General features: G+C 43.0%; 1 protein-coding gene across 2 annotated transcripts in view; it reads left to right on the forward strand.

Moving 5' to 3' along the window:
* Nucleotides 1–23,102, forward strand: part of zc3h4 (zinc finger CCCH-type containing 4) — a 63,480-nt gene that overhangs the window by 5,094 nt on the left and 35,284 nt on the right. For both annotated transcript variants that reach the window (XM_078241640.1, XM_078241641.1), the window contains exons 2-5: nt 4,028–4,259; nt 10,765–10,875; nt 14,414–14,723; nt 17,835–18,409. In XM_078241640.1, coding sequence (XP_078097766.1) covers nt 4,028–4,259; nt 10,765–10,875; nt 14,414–14,723; nt 17,835–18,409 — 1,228 coding nt within the window. The remainder of the gene's footprint in view (nt 1–4,027; nt 4,260–10,764; nt 10,876–14,413; nt 14,724–17,834; nt 18,410–23,102) is intronic.

A 23,102-nucleotide genomic window follows, 5' to 3' on the forward strand; every position in this document is an offset into this window, starting at 1 on the left:
CTTCATTGCCATGTTAATGTAAGCCTACTTGTGGCGCTAAACTATTTATACAAATCCAAACTCGGCCAGTCACCAGGGTTTCCAGATATTCCCTAATTTACTTTTTGGACAGTGGTTTTGAAAATAAGCCAAAGTACTGATTTCATTTCCGAAAGTCTTACTGAGAAGGCAGACTGAAATTCCTTCAATTTGAAAATGCCTCTTGCATTTGAATGTTTGAATTTGAAGCTCAGTACCCAAAACCTCAGTAGTCCCAATGTGCCAAAACCCTCATTTTGGTCCAGTTTTACTTCAATGGAAAGATGTACACATTCCCTGTGCTGTGCTTATACTATACCTAGTTTTAAAAATATGTGTATACCTCATACATCTATCCAGAAGAGAACTGTTCCTATTTCAACACTTAGTGACATTATGATTCCTTAATGAGAGGCCTGCTATTGCCTCGAGTGTCAGGAGTGGAAAGTTGGTCTCTTGGATGGAGGATGTTCCTGGGTTACTTGTCACTATTTTATGTCCTTGATATATGCTATATATAATAATATGATATATTTTATATCACACTGCTCCAGACAAAGGGCAGGAAATTTCAGGTTTCTGACAATATCACTGTGCAACCAGCACAGCAAGGTATACAAAACCTGATTTTCTTTTTGTCCCCTGACACAATGGTTCTGGGGTAAAGGCTTGCGTCTGTCCTTCATCTCTGCAACCCCGTCTGACTGAGGGCAGGAGTTCACCAGTGGAAATTGTAGCTTCCCTAATACCATGTTAGAAATTCAAATGTCACATTTCAATTTAAGTTGAAAAAATGTATAAAAAGTGAATAATACAATGGATTCTGATGTTTGAAGAAAAACAAATCAACAACTTGTTTTTATGTAGCACCCTAAACACCTTTCACAGGTGCATAATCAGACAAAAAATTGTCACCGAGTGAAAGGTGGAAGTTTGGGCAGGTGGCTGTATATTTTTGAGGAGCTTCAGGATAAAGAAATGGAGGGGATTTGAGAAGGTTGAAGCCACTAATGGCGGGATGAGGAACTAGAGGCATCACATGAGGTCAGAGTTGAAATATATAATAAGAGTTCTTGCTAGGATTTAAGCAAGTGCTGTGTTCCTGTTACATAGATGCTGTATTGAGCAATATAAGCAAGGAGGCTGTGTATCTTTTTGGTGAGTTTGTTAATCTTGGGCAGCAACAGTGCTACTATCGCCAGGGAGGGAACATGAGTTAGGGTTCCCTCTCCTGAAAGCAGTTCAGTGGCTGACATTGAAAAATGGGCTGATGTCAGATGAGGGCAGGGCTGGAACATGGCGCCACAGATGATAGAATAGCTTGCTGACCTGAAAAAGCCTAAGCTTGCATAAAGAATGTCCACTTGATTTGTGGATGACCAAGTATGCCAGTATGTTTCAGGAGAAGATTGTCTGCAGAATGTTGGTTTAAAATGATCAGAGGGAATGTTAATACTACTTTCAAAGTAATACATTTGAACAAAGTTCTGTGCTAGTTAATGATAAATGCATATTAATATTTTAGATTTGAAATTTTGCCTGTGTCTGAAAAACACAAACTGATGAAAGTGATGTTTTGTTAAAGAAATAAATGTAAATACACAGTATGTCAGTGAGCGTCTTGACAGAAAAAAATCATTAAAATTTTGCAATAGCCATTGGTTTTGGGAGAGAACTATGGTCAACTGGAGGTTTGATTTGATTTATTATTGTCACATGTATTGCGATACAGTGAAAAGTATTGTTTCTTGCGCGCTATACAGACAAAGCATACCGTTCATAGGGAAGGAAATGAGAGAGTTCAGAATGTAGTGTTACAGTCATAGCTAGGGTGTAGAGAAAGATCAACTCAATGCAAGGTAAGTCCATTCAAAAGTCTGACAGCAGCAGGAAAGAAGCTGTTCTTGAGTCGGTTGGTATGTGACCTCAGACTTTTGTATCTTTTTCCCGATGGAAGAAGGTGGAAGAGAGAATGTCCGGGGTGCGTGGGGTCCTTAATTATGCCGGCTGCTTTGCCGAGGCAGCGGGAAGTGTAGACAGAGTCAATGGGTGGGAGGCTGGTTTGTGCGATGGACTGGGCTACATTCATGACCTTTTGAGGGTAAATCTGCAGATAATTTTCATCAAGCAGCAGCTAGTGGGCCTTGCAGTTAATATAGATTTTAATTGCAAGAAAGTGGTGTTAAGGGCTATACATTAAGTAGAGATCTTGCTCAGGCAGGTGGAATCTGAAACTGGTGTACCATGACTACCTCATGCCCATCATAGAAACTGTGTGACATATGGAATTGCCGAGGAGTGGGAAGTGTGTGTGGTTGTGCAGGTCTCGATTATAATGCTGCAACCAAGTAAGGTGTGTGACGTGACAGTGAGTCAGTGATCACAGTGGTGAGGGAGAAAACTGCAACGGCTATCATTGGGCACACTTACCCAGGTACTAACAGATAATCAGAAGCAGTCAAACTAGCTAGTTGTGCTTTCTCACCACAGAGGAAGAATGGCTGGGGTATAGCTACACTCTTGGTGGAGATATAACTCAACACAAACAAGGGATTGCATTGGAACTTCACTTGTGCAATTGCTCTTTGGGTATCTTAAAATAAGAACATTTTTGAAGTTGCATTTTCACCCAATATCTTTCATCATTGCAGCGTGAATCTAAAGTTGATTCAATTGAAAATTAAAAGGTGCGATAAACTGAGCTGTTCACATTTGAACATCCACACTAGAAGTCATTGCTTGCAACCAGCTTTCATCAAAGCAATTAGAAAAATTGTCTTCATTAATATGCAATTTTGAAAGGAAATGTTTGAAGTTTGCTTTATTGTTCAATTTCCTGAATTTAGCCATATTAGCTATTTTTAGTTCCTAGAAACCAATAATAAAGTAAAGTTTATTTATTATTATTAATAATGAAAATACACCAGTAGCCATAAATCTGAGTGTGATTTTTCTTGGGTTTTCGCCTGTATTCTGAAATCATTGATTCTTGCTTGAGTCCACTATTTTGGACACTTGTCCATTAGGTTTTTTTCTGAACACGCAGGCTAAGATCTTTAGTGTTGGTAGTATGATAATCGAGAGAATCGTAGCCCAGCCTGTTGCAGGCCTTTACCAAATATCCATGTATACCTTCCAGCAGGATTCACTGGGTCATGTCCAGACTGGAAACCCTCCTTCCTGTAATGGGTACTGATGCCACTATTTAACAGTGGATGAGATTAGTTAGTTCAGCACAGACAAAAATATCAAATCAGAGATCTCACTGGTCCTCTTGCCCCAAGTAGTCTGTACCTAAATACTGAGTCATTGGTAGAGCTCCAATTTAGTGGGGTTATAAAATGGTTGCCAGTCTACAAATCAAAAGGGTCATCTTCAATCTCAGTTTTGTGCTGAGTCCACTAACCTCGGCCAAGTGGGGAAAATTAATCAGGGTTCAGGTGAGAACAGGAATAAGTTTGTGGTGTTCCTTCTCCTAAGGTGGACTGGCTGCCCTGAAAAGACACAGGATTCTCACAGTGTACGTCCTATCGTTGTTGTCCCATTGTGAAATAATGATTAAGTTTCAGTCCTTAGTATAATAGTTTACGAGGTATCAGAGGATTACTGGAATCTGTGGAACCCAACCATAGCATCAAGAGAAAGCGAAAGACTGCTTACAACTCAATGTTGTTTATTCATATGATGAAAGTAATTGTTTAAAGTTACAGTAAATTTAACTGGGTGAGGAATTATTAAACTATGTTTTAGCACGTTGCTGTGTATGACAGCTTCTTGTTAGAATTACAATGCTAGTTGAGTAGATTTAAGATTAAGATTTGTGTCCTGTCCCTTTACTCAGCAATGCTAGGTGGTGGTCAATGCTGATCTCAATGAGGAATGGCAGTTTTCAGTTCATTGGCCTCATAAAAGTCATTCATGGGTCATCATTTTTTTCCTTTAAAAAAAATATTTGAATGAAATCACTTAATTTCTGCCCCCTGACAATGGTTCATTTTTGGTAATACAGGGAAGAAGGAGAACTGGAGGAAGGGGAATTAGAAGATGATGGTGAAGAAGTGGAAGCTCAGGAAGAATCCCAGGAGAAGATCAAGAAAGAGAAAGATGAAAAACAGGAACGGGATCAAGAAGATGAGGAGAAGGATAAGGACAAATCCCATCGTAGGATGAAGAGAAAGCGGAAGAAAGAAAGGGAAAAGGAAAAGAAGAGATCAAAAAAGAAACGGAAATCAAAGCACAAGGTATTCAGCCCTAAAGTTCAGTATCAACTGGACATCTCTAAATAAAGCTCTCTGTTCAAGATACATACATTAGTTATAGCTGAATCTCAGGGTTAATAATATTGGCCAGGAATATTTAACTCATATACAATGATCCTTTTAAAATGCACTTCTACATGTCTCGTTTTTTTCAGTCTTTTCTATCATAGCCACACATGTGCATTATTTATCACAGAACAAAGGCTGTGAGGTACCTTCCCGATCGCACCTATTAGTACAACCTAGCAGGAACATTGTTCACATCATAAACTGGGGAACTCACTGCTGAAATTTCTGGCACAGAAGGAGGCAATTCGGTCCATTGTGTCTGTGCCAGTGTGAAAAAGCAATGCAGCCTAATCCCACTTTGCAGCTCTTGCTCATAGTATTGTAAGTTATGGCTCTTAATAGAATAGTTATAGAATCATGGAATGGTTACAGCACAGGAGGCCATTCGGCCCATCATGTCTATGCTGTTTCTCTGTAAGAATAGCAATTGATTCTGTCTCCACCACATCTTGTGCCGTCCATTCCAGGTCCTAACCACTCTGCATAAAAAAGAAGTTTTAACTTGTGTCACAATTCTTTTGCCATTAACCTTATATTTGATTTATTATTGTCACATGTATTAGTATACACTGAAAAATATTGTTTCTTGCGCGCTATACAGACAAAGCATACTGTACGTAGGGAAGGAAAGGAGAGAGTGCAGAACGTAGTGTTACAGTCATAGCTAGGGTGTAGAGAAAGATCAACTTAATTTGAGGTAGGTCCATTCAAAAGTCTGATGGCAGCAGAGAAGAAGCTGCTTTTGAGTCGGTTGGTATACATGATTGGTACGTATATTGGTGTCCTCTGGTTCCCTAATCTGCCTATGTTTGTCTTAATTCCTCATAATTTTCTATTCCTCCATCATATATTTCCAAGGAGAAAATAATCTATCCATGTAACTAAAATCCTTCATCCTTGGCACCATTCAGCTGCTTTCTTTGCTGGAGAGTTCAAGTCAACAATATTCCCACCTCCTATTGTCCCAGCTATCTCTATTTAATCGGTGTACACATACCCATTACCTGTTTCACGAATTAAAAATCAGGAACAATCTTTCAAACTAAATGAAAATAAACAAAATTATGTATTTTTCCATCTTTTATGTCTTACTTTGTTATAACCAACCTTTAATAGATCCCTTATTCCCCCTTCACTAAACACTTAGAAAATATTGGTTTTCCATTTCCTCATTATAACAAGATTCTTTCAGTGCATCTAATAATTTATTGGAACAAGCACCTCTGTAAAACAGTCTGACAATTAGTGACTTACGTCCACCCATTTTATTTTAGAAATTTCTCTTTATGTTCACAAGCTCAAGTATCAACTTTTTTCAGTGACACCTTTTGTTGAAAGAACATTTCCCCAAGGGAGTAGTTATCCTTATAGCATATTGCTCTTTGTATTATAAAGTACCCCCGATATCTATTGCTCCTACTAACACCAGTGTTTCGGCAATTAAGGTGCTTTTAACTACCCTTTATTTTCTTTGCTTCCCAGGCTAATGGACAACATTTATTATTCTTTGTCACCAAGCTGGAATATCCATCTGGAAGATGGGCATTGCTAAAAATGGCTTAAGCTAACACCTTCTGAATTACCCAAGGCTGGAAACTGGCGTGTGCATTTAATTTCTTAAATGTTTTATTTGTTGTCAGAACTTCCTCAATTGTCGCATGTTTCATCGTAGTGTTCAGTTCCAACATGTCACAACTAGTATCAGGTTTAGTCTGAGTGCACAGACAGTTCAAATTTCCAGTCAAACTTCTTAATTGGTCTATTGCTTCCTCGGATACAGGAGAAGACCTGGCCCAATCTATTGGGATATGATTGATGTTTTCTAAAAAGGATTTTGATCCAAGGTCATTCCTGACTTATTCTGCTTAATGTTTAGCCCTATACATTTAAAGACCCTTGAAGCTGGACTTCCAATTTTAAATTCTTTCTTTATTTTATCTATCACCCATTGCTCAAATTCACCATTCTAAAACTTCTGGTGACTATTACAGTGCCTTCTGACTGATTTATTTCTGGGGTTACCCAATTTCTGTTGTCTGTTAGAGCTACCAAAAGGATCTCAATCATAAGAACATAAGAAATAGGAGCAGGAGTAAGCCATCTAGCCCCTCGAGCCTGCCCCGCCATTCAATAAGATCATGGCTGACCTGAAGTGGATCAGTTCCACTTACCCGCCTGATCCCTATAACCCCTAATTCCCTTACCGATCAGGAATCCATCTATCCGTGATTTAAACATATTCAACGAGGTAGCCTCCACCACTTCAGTGGGCAGAGAATTCCAGAGATTCACCACCCTCTGAGAGAAGAAGTTCCTCCTCAACTCTGTCCTAAACTGATCCTCCTTTATTTTGAGGCTGTGCCCTCTAGTTCTAGTTTCCTTTCTAAGTGGAAAGAATCTCTCCATCTCTACCCTATCCAGCCCCTTCATTATCTTATAGGTCTCTATAAGATCCCCCCTCAGCCTTCTAAATTCCAACGAATACAAACCCAATCTGCTCAGTCTCTCCTCATAATCAACACCCCTCATCTCTGGTATCAACCTGGTGAACCTTCTCTGCACTCCCTCCAAGGCCAATATATCCTTCCGCAAATAAGGGGACCAATACTGCACACAGTATTCCAGCTGCGGCCTCACCAATGCCCTGTACAGATGCAGCAAGACATCTCTGCTTTTATATTCTATCCCCCTTGCGATATAGGCCAACATCCCATTTGCCTTCTTGATCACCTGTTGCACCTGGGTTTTTGCGTCTCATGCACAAGGACCCCCAGGTCCCTTTGCACAGTAGCATGTTGTAATTTTTTTCCATTTAGATAATAATCCAATTTGCTATTATTTCCTCCAAAGTGAATAACCTCGCATTTGTCAACATTATAGTCCATCTGCCAGATCCTCGCCCACTCACTCAGCCTGTCCAAATCTCTCTGCAGATCTTCTACGCCCTCCACACGATTCACTTTTCCACTTATCTCTGTGTCGTCTGCAAACTTTGTTACCCTACACTCAGTCCCCTCCTCCAGATCGTCTATATAAATGGTAAATAGTTGAGGCCCCAGTACCGATCCCTGTGGCACGCCACTAGTTACCATCCGCCAACCAGAAAAGCACCCATTTATTCTGACTCTCTGCTTCCTGTCGGGTAGCCAATCCCCAATCCACGCTAACACCCTACCCCCAACTCCGTGTGACCCAATCTTCTTCAGCAATCTTTTGTGAGGCACCTTATCAAACGCCTTTTGGAAATCCAAAAACACCACATCCCACCAGTTCCCCTCCATAAAAATCCAACAAGTTCGTCAAGCACGACTTTCCCCTCATGAATCCACGCTGCGTCTGCTTAATCGAACCATTCTTATCCAGATGGCCTGCTATTCTTTAATGATGGATTCCAGCATTTTCCCAACTACAGACGTTAAGCTAACCGGCCTGTAGTTACCCGCCTTTTGTCTATTTCCTTTTTTAAACAGCGGCGTAACATTAGCCGTTTTCCAATCCGCCGGCACTTCCCCAGAATCCATATTGATGCTTGCACCCCACATCTAAACAAACATTCTCAATGCTGCCAGCATCAAATCCTCCATCTTGTGTTAATGCTGAATGTTCTATTGGTGCAAGAAAGCGGCTGAAAATTATATGTTTCCCAGATTTTTTTCTAAAAGCTTCAGACATTTGTTCCAAAAGTGTATCTCTTTCTGAGAATCTGACTCCTGTCAAGATCGTGAGGCAGGGGAGGGGTATTTTCCGGCACAGGAATTGTAGTAGTGGGGGGGCAGACTATGCAAAGGTCCATTGCATGGTCTGGGCCCCCCGCCCGCCCAGTTTTCCAATTTTGGGGTGAGTGCGGCTGGAAAATCCCATCCCAGGAGTCTATCCCTGATCACTACTTTAGCACAATCCAGCAAATTGAAGGCAAGCACTGACATTCACTTGCACTCCCATGACCTCCAGGGCTATGGGCCAGGTGTTTCTTAGATTCCAATCTTCAACTTTAGGCTAAACATTCTCTGTTGTCAATGTTAATCAGATCCACATCAGTTGGTGAAGTTAAAACCAAGACACAGCTGTTTTCCTTTACACAAGACAGTTTATTGATTTAGTTTTCAGTTACCACTACTCCTTTCACGTTCCAGCTAGCCTCATTTATACTCTTGAACATTCAAGTAAACCAATAAGAAAAGGGAACAAATTAACAATCTAATGAACAACACTGGCATCTACCCGACAATGTGGAAAATTGCCCAGGTATGTCCTGTCTCCAAAAAGCAGACCAAATCCAACCCGGCCAATTACTGCCCAATTAGTCGACTCTCGATCATTAGTAAGGTGATGGAAAGGGTCATCAACAGTGCGATCAGGCAGCACCTGCTCAGCAATAACCTGCTCAGTGACGCCCAGTTTGGGTTTCACCAGGGTCACTCAGCTCCTTGGTTCAAACATGGACAAAAGAACTGAATTCCAGAGGTGAGGTGAGAGTGACAGCCCTTGCCATCAAGGCCGCTTTCGACCGAGTGTGACATCAAGGAGCTCTAGCGAAACTGGAATCAATGGATTCAGGGGGCAAACTCTCTGCTGGTTAGAGTCATACCTGGTATGTAACCTGGTTGTGGTTGTTATCAGTCATCTCAGTTCCAGGACATCTCTGCAGAGTGTCCAAGGCCCAGCCATCTTCAGCTGCTTCATCAATGATCTTCACTCCGTCATAAGGTCAGAAGTGGGGTTGTTTGCCGATGATTGCACAATGTTCAGCACCATTTGCAACTCCTCAGATGCTGAAGCAGTCCATGTTCAATTGCAACAAGATCTGGACAATATCCAGGATTGGGCTGACAAGTGGCAAGTAACATTCGTGCCACACAAATGCCAGGCAATGACCATCACAATAAGAGACACTCTAACCACCGCCCCTTGATATTCAATGGTGTAGCCATCACTGAATCCCCCACTGTCAACATCCTTGGGCTTACCATTGACCAGAAACTCAACTGGACTCGCCACGTAAGCACAGTGGCTACAAGAGCAGGTCAGAGGCTAGGAATATTGCGGCAAGTAAGTCACCTCCTGACTCCCCAAAGCCTATCCACCATCTACAAGGCACAAGTCAGGAATGTGATCCTGAATGTATTTTGGAAACTCCTCCGTCTCTGCCCTTTTCACTTATTTAATCAGTGGATGGATATCTGGTTACCAAATCAGATAGCAGATGACATTCTGCGATTCTTTACTGTTTATACTATAGTTCAGTTAAAATAACAGTTTCCACTTCCAGCAGCAGCAGGAACACCCCCTCCCCCACCATTCTGTTGGAATTTTCCTGACCACTTGGACCTTGTTAAAATTCTTGCTAAATTACAATGAATGTGCTAACTTCAACCTTTCTTCTTAGCTCCACAAAAAAAATGACAGATATGACTTTCCCCCAACAAATCCACATTGGTGTCTTTGATTAATCCATGCCTTTCTGATTAGCACTGCTGCATCACACCCAAGGATCCAGGTTCAATTCTAACCTTGGGTGACTATCTGTGCGGAGTCTGCACGTTCTCTCCATGTCTGCGTGGGTTTCCTCCGGGTGCTCCGGTTTCCTCCCACAGTCTGAAAGACGTGCTGGTTAGGTGAATTGGCCATGCTAAAGTCTCCCTCAGTGCGCCGGAGTGTGGCGACTAGGGGATTTTCACAGCAACGTCATTGCAGTGTTAATGTAAGCCTACTTGTGACACTAATAAAATAAATAAAATGATAATTAACATTGTCCCTCAGAATTTATTCCCAATAATTTGATCACCATCGCGATGAGGCTGACTGGCCTGTAATTACTCAGGCTATCCCATTGGCCCTTTATAAACAATGATGCAACTTTACTCAGAGAGGGTTGGAAATGATAGTCAGACCCTCCACTATTTTCACCTTTGCTTCTCTTAACAGCCTGGGATACATTTCAACGAGGTCTGGCATTTATTAATTTTCAAAGATACTTAAACTCCGTGATATTTCTCCTCTCACTCTCAGCCCTGGCACTCCACCTTTTTGCCTCTAAGTAAAATATGGTAATAATTAGACAATTATTTAGGAATTAAGTAAGTTAATTGCAATGAAATGGTGACAGCACTTGGCTCTAACAACCTGCAGAAGTATAGATCCTCTTCACAAAAATTGTAGAGCAAAGGCTTTGTATGGTTTCTTTAACTGAAAAGCCATGAAGTTGGAAGGAATTTCACAGAATTCCTAATGCTGCCTTCATTGTCTTCTGGTGGTATGATTTTCAAAATGTTATTGCCAACTGGTAAATAAATAAGTATACTGGCTTGATGTCTAAAACAAGACTTAATTGTGTAGTGTGTCATTCAGTTGTGGTAAGTAACAGTTTAAATGCAAATCTCTGTCTTGTGTTTTCAATCTTTCCACTTTGTCTTTGCAGCGACATGTGTCTTCCAGTGATGATTATTCTGATTATAGTGACGAGTCTGACTATAGTCCTGGGGAGAAGGGATACAGGAAGTACCGAGAATACAGTCCACCATATTCACAGGTAAAGGCAGTGAATGGAATATTAATGCATTTTGTGGTACATTGCTCTACGCTGTTACCCTTGAAGTGTTTTACCCGATGGTTAATGTGGCTGTAGCCTCAAAAAGGCTTTTCCCTTTGGGTCTCTCTTACTACCCCCCATTCTGCATTAAGAATATTAAAAATAGGAGCAGGAATAGTCCATTTAGCCCCTGAAGTGTGCTCCACTATTGAAAAAAACCATGGTTGAAGTGTTTGTGGCCTTAACTCCACTTTCCTGCCTGCTCCCATAATCCTTAACTCACTTGTCAATCAGAAATCTGTGTAACTCAACTTTGAATACATTTAGTAACCCAGCCTCCACTGCTTGCTGGGGATATGAGTGGTGAAGCAGTAAGATAGCCCAAGAGTAGTTGTGTTCTTGTTGAGAAGAGAATAAAGGTAAAATAACAAACCGTAGAGAGATGGAGCTTGCTTAATAACTTAAAATAAAGACTTGCATTTATACAATGCCTTTCGGCACCTCAGGGTGTCAAAAAGCTTTACAGCCAACCAAGTATTTTTGAGATGGAGCTACTGTTGTAATGCTGAAAGCACAATATTCAATTTGTGTGCAACAAGGTGCTGCAAACAGCAATATAGTCATGACCACATGATTTGTTCTGGTGATGTTGGTTGTTGGATAAATATTGAACAGAAAGCTTCCTAGCTCTTCAGATAGTGCTTTGGGTCCTTTTAGGTCCATATGAAAAGGAAGAGAGGACCTCGATTCAACATCTCATCAGAAAGGGAACATCTGTGACAGTGCAGCACTTCCTCAGTATTCCACAGGAATACCCATTTTGATGTTGTGTTCAGGTCTATTAGGGTGTTCTAGTCTAATATGAAGTTAGAGTAGACCCCAATTATTAGTTATTTTTGGCGTTAATGTGAGGGTATGCTGTGTCACTCCAGGCATGATTCTCCTGAAACTGGGAAGCTTTTATCAAAACAAACTTAATTTAACAACAAAGTTTAATGAGAAACAAATGAATTAGCGTATCATTTAACATTTGAACAATACTTAAACGTGACAAGATACAATTCTTAATTGCTAATCAATTTCTTTTAGTTCCAATTCAAGCAAAATTCCTCTTACAAACTTAAAAGCCCCATTTCAACGTCAGTTGGCAACACAACAGGCTCACATGTTTGTACTTGTTAACAGTCTTAGAGCTTTTTAAACACCTCTGAGGGGAGAAAGACACCTGTCTTCTGATAGCCTTAAACTGCAACTTCCAGAGAGACAGAAAGACACCTCTTGCTTCTTTCAGAATCAGGCAGAAAACTAAAGAGAAACTGTGTATCTTCCCTCCAAACTTAGCTCCTCCAATTAGCACATGATTCTGTCTTTTGTCAATCAACCTACTTGAAACCCCACAGGAAGCCTAAGTAAACAAAAATGCATTAATCCTGTTTAGACAACACGCCTTTAGCTAAAATCAGTCATCATCCTGCATTCTCAACATTTGAGCTGCCTATTTCCCCAGACAAATTGGCACCATTTAAAACTGAGCTGACTTTCAAACATACCCTTTACAAGAAACATGATAAAAATACCTTTCTTAAAGGCACAGTATCATCACAGGTGCCTGGAGTAAGACTTGAACCCAAGGTCATCTGACGCAGATTCTTCTGAACCACGGTTGACAACATTACATAATGTTTGACTCACTTAAATCATTGCTAGTGAAATGCATTTTGCCACCGAGTGGTGAAGTGCAGAAAGCAATTGTTACTTAATTTCCTTTCTTCATGACTTCTGTTCTCTCCTCGTTCATTTCCTCATTAATTTTATGCTACTATTCTTCCAGACCAGCACTTGTTTTAATGTTACATTCCATTTTCCTGTCCATCTGCTCTTTTTTCTTTCCCTTCTCTCAAGACTTCTTTATTAAAGTACTTTTCCCCCAATTCCATCCTTGGGTATTTCTAGAATTCCCACAGTGCATAAAGAGGCCATTCAGCCCTGCGAGCCTGCACAATCCCGCCCAGGCTCTATCCCCGTAACCCCACACATTTTACCCTGCTAATCCTCCTAACACTAAGGAGCAATTTAGCATGGCCAATCAACCTAACCCACACATCTTTGGATGTGGGAGGAAACCAGAGCACCTGGAGGAAACCCACACAGACATGGGGAGAATGTGCAAATTCCACACAGACAGTTACCCAAGGCTGGAATTGAACCTGGGTCCCTGATGCTGTGAGGCAGCAGTGCTAACCACTGTGCCACCGTGCCGCCCTTTTCTTTATTGGATAGATTTCATTTAACGAAGAGATGATGGAGAATTAATTCCCTCTGTAGTTAATGACAGGAAATGGTAAATGTCGCTAGCTTCTGATTTGGTATCAGATTGAAGTGGGGATTCAGAAAGGAACAGCACTTGGTGAAGGAGAGAGCAACAGAAATGGACAAAGAGTGTAGGAGAGGAGTTCATATGTTTTTGTTTCTAGAGTTAGAATGCTGTTGCTGAGCATTAATCACTGGTTATATCTACAGCATTCTGCAGTGGCATACCCATGAAGTTGGATTGAATATTAATTTTACATACAAAAATTAGTTGATAGTAGAAAAATAGAATAGCTGTTGTGCTTGAGCGTCACTGAAAAAAGAGATTTGTCAAAGCTTTTCAACCTGAACTCATCGGGGCACTACGCAAGAATATCAATATAACGGGAAAACAGTAATTTAAATTGTTTAAAATTTCCCAACTGGAAGGAAAGGAAATGTTGGAGAATGTATCACCTGGATTGTTGATAAGCAGCTCTCAAATCTGACCCAAGACGATTATTGGCAGTAATCCGTGAGCAGGATGCCAGCTGACCACCTACTCTGGGACCAGTATACAGACCAGGGAGAGTTGCAAGGAGGGTGAAAAAGTGGCAGACTGCAAACAACTTTGAAACAGCATTGAGAAAATATGCACTATTTACAGAATGATAAAAAAGGGCAAGAGTTGAAAGTGGTGATGGGTGTGGGGGTGGGTTGGTTAACTTTTTCATAGCCTGTAAGGACAGACCCAACCTTCAGGCTTTTAGCTTTTCCATTACGTTGCTAAATTGACAAGTTGTTCACATGAATGATAAAGGCAATCTACGGCGGATGCTGCAACCTGAAACAAAAACAGAAAAAGCTGGAAAATCTCGGCAGGTCTGACAGCACGTGTGGAGAGAGAATAGAAACGTTGGCTCTGTTCCCCCTCCACAGATGCTGTCAGACCTGCTGAGATTTTCCAGCATTTTCTGTTTTTGTTTCACAAGAATGTCCTGGCTTAATTCCTTATCAATATTCACTTTATTGCTGTGGGCAAAGTGGCTGGCTTCTTCCCAACACATTCCTGGCTAACATTTGGAACTCACACTTTGGGTTATTGGTACAAATCTGTATTTTTCCCATTGTGGGGCAGAATAAATAACTTCAACCGTTAAGTTATTTTTGATGCTTTGGTAAATCAACATTTTTAATGAATTTTTCTGTCCTTGAATTAATTACTATTTTATTTCTCTGCTCAACGCAGCCACCTTACCCTTCCCCTTCAGGAGCCCCATTACCAAAGAAAACATATATGAAAACTGAAAAGATGAACTATAACATGTATGAGGAGTATGAGGATGATCAGTTTGTTGAATATGAGGAAGAGGAGGAGGAAGCACCACCGGATGAGGAAGAGGAAGAGTATGATGATTTTGCCAAAGAGTTAAGCCAATACAGGAAGGCAAAGGAGGCTTCTCAACAACATCAGCAACAACATCAGCATCAGCAACAGCAGCAGCAGCAGCAGCAGTCCCACATGCCCATGGGACACAACAGGGGGCGTGGAGCGTCAGGTAAAGCTTATAGAAAATTGAACCCATGTGTGCTCCTTTCTTTTTAAAGAACAAAGAAAATTACATCACAGGAACAGGCCCTTCGGCCCTCCTGCACCGACCATGCTGCCCGATTGAACTAAAACCCCCTACCCTTCCGGGGTCCATATCCCTCTATTCCCATCCTACTTTACAGGTCGGCGCAACATCGAGGTCCGAAGGGCCTGGCCTGTACTGTGCTGTAATGTTCTGTGTTCTACTCATGTATTTGTCAAGACGCCCCTTAAAAGTCACTATTGTATCTGCTTCCACTACCTCCCCCGGCAATGAGTTCCTGGCACCCACCACCCTCTGTGTAAAAAAAACTTGCCTCGTACATCTCCTTTAAACCTTGCCTCTCATGTGTGAGGGGTAAGGTTTCCTTCAAGTTTTCTTCAAATTCTCCTGAGGCATTGACTTATACTGGGGTCTGTTGTCATGAATCCATTGGTTACCTCTCTGTGGACCATTAATTTGTGAGTCCCTTTCCAGTTCCACATCCCCCTGAGATTTCTGCATTCTTCCAGCGCTGGCCTCCTGCACAGCCCCAATTTTCATTAGAAGCCCTGTCTTCAGCTGCTTAGGCCCTAAACTCTAAACTGTCAAGCATCTTTAGATATTTCACTAAGTTAAAGATACTTAACAGATGCAAGCTATTGCTAATTACTGCTCAGTAACAAACAGCTAACTTAACCAAGAACTTAGCCAAGAATCAAACCTGGGATGTTGCTGGTCACTCTGCCTTAATGTTAGACCAAATGTTGCTTTTATTTCCTGGGGCTCTCAATCTGAAGGATTGGATTACACTTTTGTTTTGGTCCCATAGTATTGTTAGTGCAAACTGTATTGTCAGATTGCTGATGGTTTTAATTCATTCTTGGGATGTGAGTGTCAATGGTTAGGCCAGCATTTGTTACTGATCACTAATTGATCTTGAGAAGGTATGGTGAACTGTCGTCTTAAACCACTGGAGTGGTATAGATATACCAATAATGCTGCCAGGAATGGCGTTCCAGAGGTTTGGCCCAGTGACAGTGAAGGAATGGTGATATATTTCTAGTTTAGCTTGGTGAGTGACTTGGAGGGGAACTTGCAGGTGGTGGTGTTCCCATTCATCTGCTGCCCTTGTTGTTTAGGTGGTAGAGGTCATAGGCTTCGAAGGTGCTGTCGGAGGAGCTGAGGTGAGTTGCTGCAGTGCATCTTGTAGATGGTACACGCTGCTGCCAATGTATTGGTGTAGAGGGAGTGAATTGTCTGAACTGGTGTCTTGTACTCTGAGGGAGGTGGGGCAAGGAGTAAGTGATATGCCCTTCTGCCAATGCAGATTGCAGAGGGAGGGTTCCCCAAGGGACTTGGGGGTTGAGTGGGCTGGGGGCAATGGACTCTATGACTCTCCCCCAGAATGGGGTTCCAGTGGCTGCTCTTGTCTTTGTTGTCCTGGGAAAATTGTTGTTCACTTTCAGGATGATGAATTCAGACACCACTCTGGGGTAAGATATTCATTATTACTTCTGTCCTCGGAAACCTTTGAAGTGCCCTGGTCCATAAGATATAGGAGCAGAATTAGGCCATTTGGCCCATCGAGTCTGCTCTGCCATTCAATCATGGCTGATATGATTCTCATCCCCATTCTCCTGCTTTCTCCCTGTAACCCTTGATCACCTTATTAATCAAAAACCTATCTATCTCTATCTTAAATACACTCAATGATCTGGCCTCCACAGCCCTCTGTGGGAATGATTTCCACAGATTCACCACCCTCTGGTTGAAGAAATTCCTCCTCATCTCAGTTTTAAAGGAACACCTCTTCAATCTGAGGTTGTGCCCTCGAGTTGTAGTCTCTCCCACCAATGGAAACATCCTCTCCACGTCCACTCTATCAAGGCCTCCCAGTATTCTGTAAGTTTCAGTTAGATCCCCCCCCTCATTCTTCTAAACTCCATCGAGTATAGGTCCAGACTCCTCAAACGCTCCTCATGACAAACCCTACATTCCTGGGATCACTCTTGTGAACCTCCTCTGGACCCCCTCCAAGGCCAGCACATTCTTCCTTAGGTATGGGGCCAAAAACTGCTGACAATATTCCAAATGGGGTCTGACCAGAGCCCTATACAGCCTCAGCAGCACATCCCTACTCTTGTATTCTAGCCCTCGAGAAACGAATGCTAACATTGAATTTGCCTTCCTAACTGCCAACTGAACCTCTTTTACAATGACATCTTGCCCCTTGCACACCTGAAAGCCTTCAAAATCATCGCAGTGCTCTATTCCATGAGAGGGATTGGCGCAGGTGCTAACAGCCCTGTCTAAAGCCCTGTGACCTGTCAGGATTTCCCGGGAGATCCCCTGGTTTTCTCTCATAGCCCACCGCTGCTGTGAAACCCCTTTTGAAGTTCTCTGGTCATTTTCACTGGAGGGTACCATTTTAACATTGGAAGGTTAACATCAGGTGCCTGCACTCTCCGAAGTGATTTGATTGAAAGGTATGGATTATTTACCCACAAGCAAAGAGCCTTGTTAATATTTCTTTCTCTTCACACTTGAATGCATCTCAAGTGCTTTGTAAACATTGCGGTTAGAAAAGAAGTTAAACCTGGTAAAATATGCAATCTGACAATCAAAGGCTGAATGTTTACCCTCGTGCCTGCCTGGTGTGTGGGGGTAGGGTCAGTGGTGGAGGCGGGGGCAGGATGCCCCTCTCTGCTGATGGGTTGTGGGTTCTCCCCTTGCCAGCAGCGGTTGCCATGTCAGTTCTGGGGGGGGAGGGGGACCTGTGTGTCAGCACCCCGATCTCTGTAACACTGGGCTGGCCGGCGTGTCTCATGTTTTGAATATTTTTAAATGCTAAAAGTGGGTGAATCCCATCTGACAGGCGCTGCTAACACTCCGGTTTTCCCGCTTACAGGAGCACTTAGAATGCAAACAGGTGAATTGCGCCCTTTGTTTTGCTTCTCATTGCAACCATTTACTATTCACTTGGTAATTTGTTCATAGCTCATCCTGTTGTGTGCTTTTCAATGCAATATTGTTCTGTTCTTTTATGCTCTATCCTACTCTAATTTGATTATTTCTGCTTTCTATTTTTAACTGCAGGTCCTGGTAGAGGTGGTGGTAGAGGACGTGGTATCCGAGGCAGAGGTGGCCGAGGAAGGGCTAGGGGACGGGGTGGAAGAGGAGGCAGAGGAGGAGCACATGGCCAAGTACATGGGCCACAAGGACATGGGTCAGGGCCAGGACATGGACCACCAGAACATGGACCTCCAGGACCTGGGCCTGTGCATGGGCCCCCGGGGCATGATCCCCCAAGTCATGGGCCAGGACCAGGACATGGGCCCCCTCCATGCCATGGACCTGGGCCAGGTCATGGGCCCCCTCCTTGCCATGCATCTGGTCCAGGACATGGCCCCCCTCCTGGTCACAATCCTGGCCCGGGACATGGACCTGGTCCTGGTCATGGACCACCAGGCCATGGGCCTGGTCCAGCATATGGATCCCCTGCACATGGACCTGTACCAGGGCCATCATATGGATCCCCTGCACATGGACCTGTACCAGGGCCATCATATGGATCCCCTGGTCATGGACCTGGTCCAGGACACGGACCACCAGGACATATGATGGATCCCATGGATGAATGTGACGATGACTTTTATGAAGAAGATATGCAGGTAAGAGTAAAATCTGAAATTCTGTTTCTGAGTATTGAATTATACAATGCCTGATGTGCAGTTATCCCTAAAAAGCTGAAGACACTTATATAGGTAAAGAGTAAATGTTGCAAAGTCATATCAAAGAAAACCGTACATTGAAGAAAAATAAATATTGCAGGTAAAAAGGTCTTTGTTGCAGTTGTTATTTGTGTTATGTTCTCTTGCCTCTATAGCAATGAATTCGACCATTTTTTTCAGATCCTATAGTACACACTTGAACATTGCAGTAGGCCACTTTTATTGTCCTGTGTCACAACAGCTGCAGGAGGGAAATGAAGACACTGACTTGCATATGATAGTTCTGCAACTTGAGGCCATCAAAGCTATATGGCACGTTTGTGGATTTGAATCCACAATTCCCCATGGGCTGAGTACCAGATCTCACTAAGCATTTCTCAGAAAGAGGGAGAAAAGAGTTGGCGGACAGATCACTCTGGCCTTCCATCATGTTAACAAGTACACAGGAACAAAAGGGTTGTCAGGGAAAAAATCGGACCTCTCAGGGACAAAAGTGGGGAATTATGCTTGGAGCCCAAAGAAGTAGGGGAGATCCTAAATGAATACTTTGCGTCGGTATTCACAAAGGAGAGGGATGTGTTGACTGGGAGTGTCTCGGAGGGGAGTGTTGAACCGTTGGAGAAAATCTCCATTACAAAGGAGGAAGTGTTAGGTTTGTTAGAGAATTTAAAGACTGACAAATCCCCAGGGCCTGATGGAATCTATCCAAGGCTGCTCAGGGAGACGAGAGATGAAATCGCTGGGCCTCTGACGCAAATCTTTGTCTCGTCACTGGACGCAGGTGAGGTCCCAGAGGATTGGAGGATAGCTAATGTTGTCCCGTTATTTAAGAAGGGTAGGAAGGATAACCCGGGTAATTATAGGCCGGTGAGCTTGACGTCCGTGGTGGGGAAGTTGTTGGAGAAGATTCTTAGAGATAGGATGTATGCGCATTTAGAAAGGAGTAAACTCATTAACGATAGTCAGCATGGTTTTGTGAGAGGGAGGTCATGCCTCACTAACCTGGTGGAGTTTTTTGAAGAAGTGACCAAAATGGTTGACGAGGGAAGGGCCGTGGATGTCGTCTATATGGACTTTAGTAAAGCGTTTGACAAAGTCCCTCATGGTAGGCTGGTGAAAAAGGTTGGATCTCATGGGATAAAGGGGGAGGTGGCTAGATGGGTGGAGAACTGGCTTGGTCACAGAAGAGAGAGGGTGGTAGTGGAAGGGTCTTTTTCCGGCTGGAGGCCTGTGACTAGTGGTGTTCCGCAGGGCTCTGTATTGGGACCTCTGCTGTTTGTGATTTATATAAATGATCTGGAAGAAGGTGTAACTGGGGTGATCAGTAAGTTTGCGGATGACACAAAATTGGCAGGACTTGCAGATAGTGAGGAGCATTGTCAGAAGCTACAGAAGGATATAGATAGGCTGGAAATTTGGGCAAAGAAATGGCAGATGGAGTTCAATCCAGATAAATGCGAAGTGATGCATTTTGGTAGAAATAATGTAGGGAGGAGCTATACGATAAATGGCAGAACCATAAAGGGTGTAGATACGCAGAGGGACCTGGGTGTGCAAGTCCACAGATCCTTGAAGGTGACGTCACAGGTGGAGAAGGTGGTGAAGAAGGCATATGGCATGCTTGCCTTTATAGGACGGGGCATAGAGTATAAAAGTTGGGGTCTGATGTTGCAGATGTATAGAACGTTGGTTCGGCCGCATCTGGAATACTGCGTCCAGTTCTGGTCGCCACACTACCAGAAGGACGTGGAGGCTTTGGAGAGAGTTCAGAGGAGGTTTACCAGGATGTTACCTGGTATGGAGGGGCTTAGTTTTGAGGAGAGATTGGGTAAACTGGGGTTGTTCTCCCTGGAAAGACGGAGGATGAGGGGAGACTTAATAGAGGTGTATAAAATTATGAAAGGGATAGATAGGGTGAACGGTGGGAAGCTTTTCCCCAGGTCGGTGGTGACGTTCACGAGGGGTCATAGGTTCAAGGTGAAGGGGGGGAGGTTTAACACAGATATCAGACGGACATATTTTACACAGAGGGTGGTGGGGGCCTGGAATGCGCTGTCAGGCAAGGTGGTGGAGGCGGACACACTGGGAACGTTTAAGACTTATCTAGACAGCCATATGAACGGAGTGGGAATGGAGGGATACAAAAGAATGGTCTAGTTTGGACCAGGGAGCGGCGCGGGCTTGGAGGGCCGAAGGGCCTGTTCCTGTGCTGTATTGTTCTTTGTTCTAGGAGCAAATGTGCAGGATCAGGCTTTCTTGTTCAGGAAAATAATGTACAATATTGATGAGTTGTCTTATATAGACTGGTTAAACTGTTGTCTTATATAGACTGTCTTATATAGTTGTCTTATATAGTTGTCTTATATAGACTGGGGGCGGCACGGTAGCACAGTGGTTAGCACTGCTGCTTCACAGCTCCAGGGTCCCGGGTTCGATTCCCGGCTCGGGTCACTGTCTGTGTGGAGTTTGCACATTCTCCTCGTGTCTGCGTGGGTTTCCTCCGGGTGCTCCGGTTTCCTCCCACAGTCCAAAGATGTGCGGGTTAGGTTGATTGGCCAGGTTAAAAATTGCCCCTTAGAGTTCTGAGATGCGTAGGTTAGCGGGATTAGCGGGTAAAATATGTGGGGGTAGGGCCTGGGTGGGATTGTGGTCGGTGCAGACTCGATGGGCCGAATGGCCTCCTTCTGCACTGTAGGGTTTCTATTCTATTCTATTCTAAAGGCATTGCAGGACATCACATTTCCCTCCGAATTCCTGTAGCTACATGCCTGCTCTGACTTTTCCAGCCCATCTCAATTTAAATTTTTCATTCTGTCTTCTGAGTATACCCCCTTTAGTCTCACAAAAGTAATATCTGGCCCATTGCAATGTTCTCAATTTTATTTCAGATTTCCAGCATCCACAGTATTTTGGTTATTATTGCTTTCTGTGTTTCTGCATACCCTCAGATCTTCAGTGTTAGTTATTCTGTTCTCGCGACTGATATTTAACATCTTCCTTAGATATTTGTTCTAAACCGTTGAATCTTTGCAAAGTGTCTTCAGTGAGGTCCAGCTGTTGCACCGAATGGACAGGTTGTCATCTTGGAGGTGGGAGTTGGGTCATTTCCCTCCATTGCGATCCCTCCTTCTGCTCAGCAGTACCCACCCATACTATCTTCATGGTGGGGTGGCAGAGGGGGGCTGAAGTTGGGGCTGCTGCCTCTGGAAGCCAACCTGAGACTGAGGTGGGCAGATGCTGTGGTGGGCTGGTTAAAAGACCAGCCTCGCTTGGTGGGACATTGGTTCTGGACATGAGCGTGAGGCATCCTTACCTTCAAGGCCTACCTCTCTTTCAACTACATTGAAAATCAGGAAAAAAGTTAAAAGGAAGGAGAACTCAGGAGATGTTAACAGTGGAGGTGTTAGGATTCAAAAAGAAGGTACAAAAACTAGCATAAGGGCACTTTATCTGAATGCTCATAGCATTCGAAACAAGATAAATGAGTTGACGGCACAAATCATGGCGAACGAGTATGATTTGGTGGCCATTACAGAGCCATGATTGCAGGGTGGTCATGACTGGGAGTTAAATATCCAGGGGTATCAGACTGTTCGAAAGGACAAACAGGAAGGTAAGGGAGGTGGTGTAGCTCTGATATTTAAGGATGACATCAGGGCGGTTGTGAGAGATGATATAGGTTCTGTGGAAAAAAGGTGAATCCATTTGGGTGGAAATTAGAAATAGTAAGGAGAAAAAGTCACTGATAGGCGCAGTCTATAGGCACCAAATAATAACATCATGGCGGGGCGAGAAATAAACAAAGAAATAAGTGATGCGTGTAAAACTGGTACAGCAATTATTATGGGGGATTTTAATCTACATGTCGATTAGTCAAACCAGGTCGGTCAAGGCAGCCTTGAGGAGGAGTTCATAGAATGTATCCGTGATAGTTTACTTGAACAGTATGTCATGGAACCTACGAGGGAGCAAGCTATCCTAGATCTGGTCCTGTGTAATGAGACAGGAATAATTAATGATCTTACAGTTAGGGACCCTCTTGGAAGAAGCAATCACAGTATGGTTGAACTTAAAATACAGATGGAGCGTGAGGAGGTAAAATCCAATATCAATGTCTTGTGCTTAAACAAAGGAGACTACAATGGGATGAGGGAGGAGTTGGCTAAGGTAGACTGGGAGCAAAAACTTTATAGTGGGACAATTGAGGAACAGTGGAGGACTTTCAAAGCAATCTTTCACAGCGCTCAGCAAAAGTATATACCAGTGATAAGGAAGGACTGTAGAAAAAGAGATAATCAGCCATGGATATCTAAGGAAATAAAGGAGGGAATCAAATTGAAAGAAGATGCATACAAAGTGGCAAAGATTAGTGGGAAACTAGAGGATTGGGAAATCTTTAAAGGTCAACAGAAAGCCACGAAAATGTCTATAAAGGAAGGTAAGATGGATTATGAGCATAAACTAGCTCAGAATATAAAAACAAACAGCAAAAGTTTCTACAAATATATAAAATGAGAAAGAGTGGCTAAAGTAATCATTGGTCCTTTGGAGGATGAGAAGGGGGATGTAATAACTGGAAATGAGGAAATGGCTGAGGCATTGAACAGGTATTTTGTGTCGGTCTTCACAGTGG

This window comes from Mustelus asterias, chromosome 24 (assembly GCF_964213995.1).
Source record: "Mustelus asterias chromosome 24, sMusAst1.hap1.1, whole genome shotgun sequence".
Lineage (NCBI taxonomy): Eukaryota > Metazoa > Chordata > Chondrichthyes > Carcharhiniformes > Triakidae > Mustelus > Mustelus asterias.